The sequence below is a fragment of the Phytophthora sojae genome, assembly GCF_000149755.1.
Source record: "Phytophthora sojae unplaced genomic scaffold PHYSOscaffold_13, whole genome shotgun sequence".
NCBI classification, from domain to species: domain Eukaryota; phylum Oomycota; class Peronosporomycetes; order Peronosporales; family Peronosporaceae; genus Phytophthora; species Phytophthora sojae.
In genome coordinates, this window is record NW_009258127.1 from 716,956 (window position 1) to 726,911 (window position 9,956).

Below are 9,956 nucleotides of genomic sequence, written 5' to 3' on the forward strand. Positions count from 1 at the left end.
AACGGAAATAAATATCTTTGCCCCCGGCCGAGCGCGTTGAGGTCATGCATTCCAGCTATACATATTTACACAAGAAGGATTCATGGGGTATACCGTTGTCAATTTACAGACGCAGGAAAGAGTGCAATCCGTTAGTTGTTATTTCAATGATTTTGAGTAAATGTTAGCTTATAACGAAAAAAATGCAGCTATCCTAGTTATGATTTTCCGAATAAATTTCATAAATTTAAGAACTGCTCACTAGGGACACGCCACGGATACGGTCGACATTCTGAACATGCTGCGGATGAGGATCGCAACGCTTGCGGTCACGCTTCTTCGCATCGAAGCTCGCGGCAGGCTAGCAGCAGACGCACGCCGTACAGGCTGGGCTTCATTGTGCTGAATTAACCAGGCAACTGTCGACTGCTACTTCGCGGGGCGCTCGAGCTCCACTGTATGCAGGCATGTCGTTTGTTAGTTAACCAGGCTACTTAAGTACACAAGTGGACTCGGCGCCACTGCCGGTGATGTCGAGACCGGAGCCAAGTAAGGCCAGAAGTGTCCAGTTTGACCGACAAGTACAGCGTGCTGGGTGGTTGCGAACTCATTGAGCATTTTCCCAGGTCTATTGTGAAATTTCCGATATAGCGCCAAACTACCGATTAGATCAGTCCTACGCCCCGAGCTAAGCTATTCAGACTTGCTAAAGTATTTAACGAAGATCACCTTCAATTGCGAGTAGCTAATCTAGGTTGGAACGACCTCAGTCTTCGACAAGTGTATCATAGCAAAATCGTGTAGTGCTAAGAGTCTGATAGAGCGCTGACAAACTCGTTTTAAGGTCTAGTGATCTGCTAGCACACTTCGTAAATTTACAGCTCACTTTGCAATCTCCCCCGATCTGTTCAAGACTACCTGCTGTCACTCGACTTAGCCAACATGCGCGTTCTCAACCGCCTCCTGCTCGGGGCAACCATTCTTGCAAGCATCGCCAGTGTTTCGGCAGCTGCCGACACGAAGCAGACCCAGCTCCTGGCGGCCGCCCACTCAACGGAGGCGACTCTCTCGGGCAACACGCGTTTTCTAAGAAGTCACAAGACCCAGAAAATGGAGGCTGCGGAGGACGAAGAACGGAGTGTGAATGAACTTGCGGCCAAGCTGGACGACGTGCTTAACCACGTCAAGTCGGTGAAAGACCTGAGTCTTAACAAAGCGATGCACCACCTTCAGATGGCCAGGGTTCCTTTTGAGAAGCACGAAGCCATTCAACGATTCGTGACTCTTGACGCTGCCGAGCGTAAGATCGTTCTTGATATGATAGTTGCTAACAACGCGGCAAGGCGTGCAGTCCAGTAAGTGGGTGAAATATTCTTCATGGCGAATGGCGAATACACGGTTTTGATTCGAGTGTCATTAGCAGTTGACAAGTACATTTGTTCACCAGTCTGAGCCATCTGAAGTTTTTTTTCTTTTCCAATATAAAAGCTAAGATGCTGCATCGCGTTTGGACTTGATATACAGCTTATGCATATTGCACGCACTTCACGGTAAAGCAATCACTAGCAGGAGAACAAAACTTGACACTTAGCAACCATGAGTATCGTTGACTTTACCAGTCCATTGTTCTCCACAAAGTAAGCACCCGAGCTCGCAATCGGCGAAAATCGGGTACAGTACCCACCCGACGGAAAGGACTTGGTTTTCCCACCCGCGCTGAATTGTGTTCTATCAATAATGGCCAAATCCATGTACATGTATTCGAAAGCCCGAAATTGTGGGAAAGTTTCCGAGTATGAACCTCTCTTCCGTCCATCTGCTGGTGTGCACCACACCAGCAGATCCGCTTGACACGCATCGCAATCGCACTCTTCCACCCACCTGCCGACGATGGCGGGTCCCTCTTCCTCCTCTTCCTCCTCTTCCTCCACTTACAGGCCCTCGTTCCTGTGCGTGGACGTGGTGCTGCGCGAGTTCCCGCGCGTGGAGGCGCTGGACCACGTGGTGCAGCAGCTCAAGGCGCTGCTGGACGTGTCCAAGGTCCTGTCCGTGGCCGTGGCGGCGCAGCACCAGCACTTGGGCTCGCAGTCCCTAACGCTGTTAGAACACGCCGCGTTACGAGAGAAGAAGAAGCTCTCGAGCTGGTCGTCCGAGTTAAAGCGTGGTTACAAACAGTTTCAGTTCGAAACGGCGTTAAATAACGCCGCCGCGAGAGGCTTCTTCGCCGGCGTCAGGTGGCTGCGCTCCAAGTACTACCCCAAGGGCAAGTTTCGCGGCGCCGAGCGCGCCGCAATGTACAGTGGGGACCTGCAAATGTTACGCTATTTGCACGACGAGTTCAGTAATAAAATGGTGGAGGACGCGGCCGTGGACAGCCAAGACGCCGTGGCCCACGCGGCCGCCAATGGACGGCTGGACCTCGTGCAATGGTATTGCGAGATGAAGGGTCCTTACGCCTTCGGGTGGAGCGTCATGGACGCCGCCGTGGCGCACGACCACATGGACGTGGTGCAGTATCTGGACAGTGTGGTGGGCAACCGCTGCACCCGACGAGGACTGGAGCTGGCCGCTCGAAATGGACACTTGCGCGTGGTGCAGTGGCTCAACGACACACGGTACTACGAGATCCGCACGTTCCGGTCGCTGGAGAACGCGATTGCAGGAGGACACTTGCATCTGGTCAAGTACGTCATGGAGAACATCGTCGTGGCCTACACGTCGTGGACGCAGGCGGCGTTGACGGCCGCGGTGTCATTTGGACAGTGCCACATTCTGCAGTGGCTGCACGATCGAGCGTCCGCTGATGCCGCGGCGTACAACCGCCACTTCCGGTTCGAGATCCACACGAACGAACTGTACGCAGTGGCCAGAAACGGACATTTGGACGTGCTGAAGTGGCTGGACGCTCATAATTACCCGGTGCACTGCAGACGAGCTCATGCCGTTCGAGGAGCGGCCGCTGGTGGACACAAAGAAATTATCGAGTGGATGGAAGAGACTTTTGAGCGGTTACGTAGGCAGCTACATCGTATTCGCGTGGACGGAGCTGCGGGATACGGAGACCTTCAGTTCGTGCAGTGGCTTCACCATCAAGGATACCGATTCACAGCCCACGCCGTGGATGACGCTGCTGCGGGTGGATATATGTCCATTGTGCGGTGGCTGCACGAAAATGTCGAAAACGCCAGCTGTACTACGGCTGCAATGGATCGGGCCGCTGCAAATGGGCACCTGGATATCGTGATTTTCCTCCATCACAACAGGAAAGAAGGATGCACCACTGCGGCCATGGACGATGCGGCTCGCAACGGCCACTTTGAGGTTGTTAAATTTCTGTACAAGAACCGCAGCGAGTACTGTACGGCGATGGCAGGCGAATCTCGATCAGTGGCAGTGCTGGAGTTTTTGAAGACGAAGAACCGCCTGCGCTCTCGGCTGCCTAAAACGACGGAAGCGGCGACAAGAGGCGACTTGGAGCTGTTGCAGTGGCTTTATGCTCATGACAGGAGGCACTTTGGCTACGAAGCTGTGGTTGATGAGGCCCGCGAGCGGAACCACTTCCTTCTCCTGCGCTGGCTGGAGGTCCTACCGGAAGCGGGCAGATAGATACTTCTAGGTATTAGTGTACTGAAATGAGAGTCCTCCGCATCGCTTCGTTTTTGAATGCACATGACAGGTCGGAAACCTGTGATTTCGGCGAATTTAACTCTTCAATAAGAGGAACATCGCCGTTGAGACCGACATGGATAGAAAGCCCTGCATCTAGTTTGGGTAATGCCGCTGTATGAAGCGCTAAATGTATGTAGATCTCGAGCGATTTATCCTCAAAGTTGGCGTTGCCTGGCGCCTCTGCGATGTTTCTTACCGTTATTTATGCAGCATATAAAAAGCTATATGCATTTGTGTGACCTTTCAGGAAGGGGTGAAAGATCGCGCATTACTAGCGACAAGATGACTGACAAATAGTAAGGGGGGAATGCACACCATGTCCTCGTTGCCGAACGGGACAAGAAAAAGAGAAGCCACTTTGGCATTACTCCTTTGATGGACATATTAGTAGATATGCAAAGTTTCAGCATCCCTAGACTCGCCAGGAAAAACCGAATTTATTATTTTCCCGAGATTCCCGTACATTGTTGAAGGGACGTCCAGTTAATACTTGCCCGCGGTAATTCTACAGTACCGTAGACAACCGTACGAATGGCGCTATCAAGGCTGAGGAATTCCAGAATGGCTTCGCACTTTTGCCTGGAGAGCCCGGTCTGCTGGAGATGGGTCATCACGCCTGTGAGTGATGTTTTGTTCATCGTATGCGGACCGCAACGAGCCGTCAACGAGCGACTTTCTACGTCCTCTGCGTCGCGTTTCACACTGCCACAGCTTTATTGAGCTGGCCTGCCCCAACGTTTGTAGTCTGCCGACGCTTGCCAGTACGGTGGCTGAGGCAGCCAGAACGATGTAGGACGCACGGTACAAGGCTGAAATATATTGCGAATTGGGTCTGTACCATAAAGCCAGTATTGTACGAAGGACGCACGACTAGAATGGTGACTAAAGGCATGCTTCTCTATCCAGCTCATCTTCGTACGCTGCGCCTACAGTTCTATTGTAGAAAATCCCACATTGCTGTGGAATACTCTTTGGAATATGCAAGTGTTTCCAGATCTGTGTACTGCTTCATAAAAAGAAGTGGAGAAGTGGGAACACAAAAATTACCTTTAAATTTAAAACTTACAGGTGTCTCAGCCCCAGGTCAGAATAACCCAGCCGCTTGTCACCCCTTCGCATTGCAACACTCTTGTTGTTGTCGTTGGAAAATACAGAATCTGCACGTACGTGCCAACAGAAACTCAGACAGATCATGAATTGCAGAGTCAGTTTCTTTGAAGATTTGCATCAACGAAACCCTGACACATTCCAAATACACACCACGTCCAACTATGTTTGTTTAATCATCGAACAGGTATCGCCTTCCAGATGCTAGTCGATCAATTCACAGAACATAGTGTACCCACATACTTCAAAGTAGCATCTTTTAACACTTTTTTTAAAAAAAGCAAGACAAGTGAACTTACCATATAGTATGATAAGTGACAACAATGTACCTCAATGCGAAAAGAAAAAGACAAGTGAATCATTTGTCTTGCATTTGAAATGATCGGTAATAAGAACATCTTCCTTTTATGTAATACGTGCCGACAACTAATGGAAATTTGTATGACTTTGGCAGAAGGCTACGTTTTCGTGACAGACTGGATAGTTATAGTATGGAAATCTTGATACTGCAGATTCATCAATCCGTTTGCGAGTTTGCACCAACAACTACACTGTTCACCCTAATTGGTCGTGTGACCTAAATAGTCGTGCACCTTTGGTAATCATTCCACCGGTTTTGAAAAATATTTTTAGTTTTATTAATACCTTAAATTGAGAAAAGAGACCGGTTTCGGGTAGATCTTGGCAATACAAATTGCGTGGTATATTTTGTTTTCAGTAAATACGAATTGTTTCCGAGAAAACTGAAATTCAAAACAGGGTGAGGCGCCCTTCAGGTCGTACATGGTAAATACGTCTTGTAGTCATGGCACGACTAATTAGGGTGAACGGTGTAGAAGAACGACTACACATGATACCCAAGAGCCAGTAATATATCACTTTGTGCGTGACCGTTTTCGTGCATCACTGCGAGCTGCTACTGGTAGTAGTATCTCTGAACATACCCAAGCTGAAAACAATGTTTGCTCTATCCCATTCTACGAGTGTATTTCCTGCAGCCAGGCGAAAAGAGCATGGCTACTTTACGCGTGTAGCGAAGATGTAGTACCAGATCATCACTTGCTCGATTGCAGCTTCGTCCTTGACGCCGCTGTCCCGCATTTCCTGAGCAGCCTGTTTCAAGCTAAACTTCCGAGTCTTCCAATCGTCAAAGGCCTGTACGAAAGTCTTGTCCATCTCCTCAGAGCTGATCTCATTCTTCGCGCCGTTAAGCTTCTTGAGATCAGCCGTGTCGTCAAGTTTCTTTGCATCCACCACGTCGTCCAGCTTCTTTGCGTCCACCACGTCATCCAGCTTGTTTAGGTTGTTCATTTCACTATTCATTTTGGGGGCCACGTCATCCAACTTCTCGCTGCCGAAGCTCTTGAACCAGTTGGCAATCATTTCCAAGTTGAACGCCCTCTCTTCTTCGCCGTCGCCGTCGTCTTGCATACCAGCGTGGGCTTCGCCGTGCTTCCCCAGGAATCTGCTGGTAGCGCCGGTCTCGCGTGTCCAGATCATCTTCGTTTGCTCCGTATTTGCGGTGGCCGAAGCAGCGTGAGCGCTAGCAAAAAAGGCCGCAGCGGCCAACAGCAAGAGGTGGTTAACGCGCATCGTAGTGAAGCTGTCTTCGTGGTCTGAGGAAGGCGAATTGCAGAATAGAGAGGTTTCGCAAAGCAACTTGTGGGAGTTAGCGACAATACATTCCCTACCCCTCTATAGAGACGTGTGTCTACAAGTTGTTCTCGACTCGTCTAGAACGTCTAGAACGCCTTGTACACGTTGGTACTTGAGGAGATACGGGTAAGCATTTTACAATCTCCCAGCAATCTTTACTATGGAAAAGCCAAGCCAAACGCACAACAACCCCGTGGAGGAGGCCCCACCAACGAAGCGTCGTAAAACGATGGTCCGCTTTACGGATGAGCTTCACTTCCAACTGATCCAGGAAGCTCAAGCGAGAAATCCGTATGGGGAAGACTACGGGAAGAAGTCCCAGGCTTGGGCTGATGTAGCTGCAGCTTTCGAAGTGGACGTCGACGGTCGCCGTTACCGCGAGCGCTGCAACCAGCTCTTAGATGCGTATGAGGCAAAGCAGAAGGCGGGTGAGAAACGAAGCGGGCCGTGTGAAGAGTACACGCCGAAGGACGAATGTCTAGCGGAGCTGCTGGAGATGCGCGAGATAGAGGCGCTGCTGAAGAACGACAAGAAGCAGCAGAAGGACCAGCAGCAGCAGGAGGACGAGCAAGCTAGCGCTATGCGCGACGCAGCCTTAGCTGGGATGAGCCGAGGAGGAGGGAAAGGTGGATCGCAGCAGCAGCAACTGGTTGCTTATCCCGAACGCCGCGACCAACTCGCTCAAGCACTGGAAGGGAAGAAGGTCGCCAACGAGGAGAAGCGGCTTGCGTTGGAGGAGCGACGCCTGGAACTGCAAGAGCTGCGAATGGAGCTTGAGCGAGACGAGCGACTTGCGTTTATTGAAATGTTAAAGGCTGTCGTCAGCAAGACTAGTTCGTAGTAGCTAGACTAAGATACTCCTCGAGGCTTGGCGGCTTAATTGAAAAGTATTTGCTGATCTGGTTGGGGTTGGAACAGTTGCGGAAGTTTGTCAGGAGTACACCGACCAAGTAGTGTTTCCACACAGGTGATAGATATAGTCTTTGACTCAGTCTCAGATCAAGAAACGGCCATAAGCGAATGATCCCTCCGAACCCCCACTCCACTGCCACGCGAACTTTACTCATAGCCGCATTGAATGCCTTTTGCGTATCACTCAGATTGGAGTCCTTGAAACCGACGTGCAGCGTTGGTTTGAGTGGGTAGGCAGGATCCCCATAGATGCAATACGGAAGTTCCCCGTCGTGATGTAAGACACGCGGAAGGCGCTCCAGCAGTCCACTCTGCCTTAAAAGCCAAGAGTCGTGACGACGTCCAACCGTAGGACCGTAAAAGTCGATGAATAGTCCGTCCGGCGCCATTACTCCTTGGTTTTTTAGCGCGTGTTTCCTCTTGTGTCCGTTGTAAACTTGTTTTTGGTTGCGCGTTGGGCGTTGGGCGTGCAATAGCACGCACAATGCCATCGATAAAACCAATGCATCTCGGCTCCGGTGCTCCACGTTGTGCCACAACAGCAGCGTACTCCTCCAATCGCGACGATGTAAGTAGCCCACATTCAATGGTGAGTAGGCATTTGTACTTGTCGTACACCAACCCCAGCATGAAGTTAAATATCATGCAGACAATAGGGGCGGACCGCCCGAAAAAGCGGCTTAAGTCTCCATAACGTCCCGGGTATGCCATGCGGCGCAAAGGCCCTCGACACCGGAGAAGACAGCTCGATTTGGGAGTTTATAGCTGCTGTCTAGGCGGAGTCGAAATAGGTCTCGCTTCCAGAAGCGAAAGTAGAACCGTGTTTCGTAGTCGTTGAGCGCGTTGATGTTAAAGCGTTCGCCGTAGGAAATGGACCGGGGAAGGTTGCTTGTGGACGACGTTCGAGCAGAGAGGAGACAAACCGCTTCTTCCTCTGAGAGCATGCCGAGCACGAGAAGGTCTTGTACGTAAGTAGAGTTCATCTTTGAAAATGCTACATACATACAAGTCTAAGTTGCGAAAGCTCGTTCTAGAACTTGGCAGAATAAATCTATGGCCGCTCTCTGTCAAATCTTTCGAACGGCTCTAACTTCCACAAGTTTAACTTGCGAAACCTCTCTAATGACCGGTAGAGCGCAACGACTGCAGATTAATCCGGTAAGTGTACGGTTTTGTCCCTAAACCGCATCCGATCTCATGATACATGTACCTGTAATACAGGTACCTGAGGTCCTGTATCGCGCAGATCCGGATAGTTGTTGTCTTCAAGAGCGAAAGTTTATTACAGTCACACCTCTATAAATGACATCCAGTTCGCTCGGTCTAATATTGTGTGTTCTGTTCCAAATTTCCACCCGAGCCAAATCTCCGGCCATCTCCGGGGCCACTAGGATTGGTTATAGGCACCCGTTTAAGTACGAATTGGCCTTGACATGCGGGACCTTGGACCATATGGTTTGGGCCCGGAGATTGGGTAAATGACTTGAGTTTTGTATTTGGCGATTGGAGCGGGGTCTCCAAACCGCCGCGATTTGGAATTTTTTTACCGGAATTCACAATACGCTGTTTCAGTTAAGGAATTGATCAGATAAAGAAATGGCTACACTTCTAATGGCTACATTTTCGTATGTTAGGTGCACAATAGATAGGTTTCGAAGCGTTCCTCACCCTCACTTTACCTTCACAGCCGTCTAAGTTCGCACTCGTTGCACTTTTTGCACACAGATCAGTGTGCAATCAGTGGGCAAATCCCTACATTTTGCAAAGCCACCAGAATTTGATCCTCAGATGCACCTGTACGAATTCATTGAGTTCACGTGCGAACTTTCCAATTCCGAACATTATCTATACAGGTAGACTGTACAACTGTATGCGCACCTATCTAGAGCAGCTTCCTGTACTCTGGTCCCGATTTTGCTCATTTTGCTCTGAGGGTGAAGGTGGGGTGAAGCGAATTTCGAAACCTATCTAATACAAGGGTTTTCCTTACCTGGTACCCCTCCAGCATTTTCGTACTCTTGTTTTGTTTCGTCTTCACACAAACAGAACTCAACCAATAACGGTAGGCGCGGTATTGTCTGTTCCTGCTCCTTCTTCTCATTGGTATTAGCAGAATCGCATCCCCTCAGGTTGTACGTGAGTTTCAATACAGCGAGGTTATTGGAATATTTGTTGTCCCGATATCCTGCCACCATGTAGCAGTTGTATCTTTTGCTTGGTATCTACTGCATAGCCCCTATAGTTGTCTCGACATCATAATATTTTAGTTTTTCGTAAAAAAATATATGTACGCTGCGCTGATTGTAAAATGCTGTGGCTAGCTTATTTATCAGTAGCTAGGTTGTCAAGGCTACAATACTAATATCAGAGCTAAGCAGGAAAAGCCGCAAGCTATAATACATGTACCTGATATATGCAGGCGACGCGTTTAAGCGCGGTGTTGTCGCTGCACTTGGCGAGTCTCGGGCCGAGGGTACTGTACATGCATGTTGATCGAAATTGCTAGGCTGCACATAATTACGAGACCGATGAGCGATTTATATTCCGATTATAATTGATACATCCCCGATTTATTAGTCTTCAAATCCGCATTGAGCGATGTTTAACCGGCTAATTCAGCAGTTTGAATTAGC

General features: G+C 49.6%; 3 protein-coding genes across 3 annotated transcripts; 2 read left to right on the forward strand and 1 right to left on the reverse strand.

The window, feature by feature from the left end:
- Positions 1-921: 921 nt before the first annotated feature.
- On the forward strand, positions 922-3,585 carry PHYSODRAFT_258303 (hypothetical protein; the record flags this gene model as incomplete). The annotated part of the gene is made up of 3 exons (XM_009539312.1): positions 922-1,279; positions 1,571-1,616; positions 1,917-3,585. 3 exons carry the CDS (start codon positions 922-924, stop codon positions 3,583-3,585), a joined length of 2,073 nt encoding a protein of 690 aa, XP_009537607.1.
- Positions 3,586-5,772: 2,187 nt separating this feature from the next.
- Positions 5,773-6,348, reverse strand: PHYSODRAFT_306971 (hypothetical protein; the record flags this gene model as incomplete). Its single annotated transcript, XM_009539313.1, has 1 exon — positions 5,773-6,348. One exon carries the CDS (start codon positions 6,346-6,348, stop codon positions 5,773-5,775), a length of 576 nt encoding a protein of 191 aa, XP_009537608.1.
- Positions 6,349-6,604: 256 nt separating this feature from the next.
- Positions 6,605-7,018, forward strand: PHYSODRAFT_378731 (hypothetical protein; the record flags this gene model as incomplete). The annotated part of the gene is made up of 1 exon (XM_009539314.1): positions 6,605-7,018. A coding segment is annotated over one exon (414 nt), but the record flags the coding sequence as incomplete, so codon positions are not given.
- Positions 7,019-9,956: the final 2,938 nt, after the last annotated feature.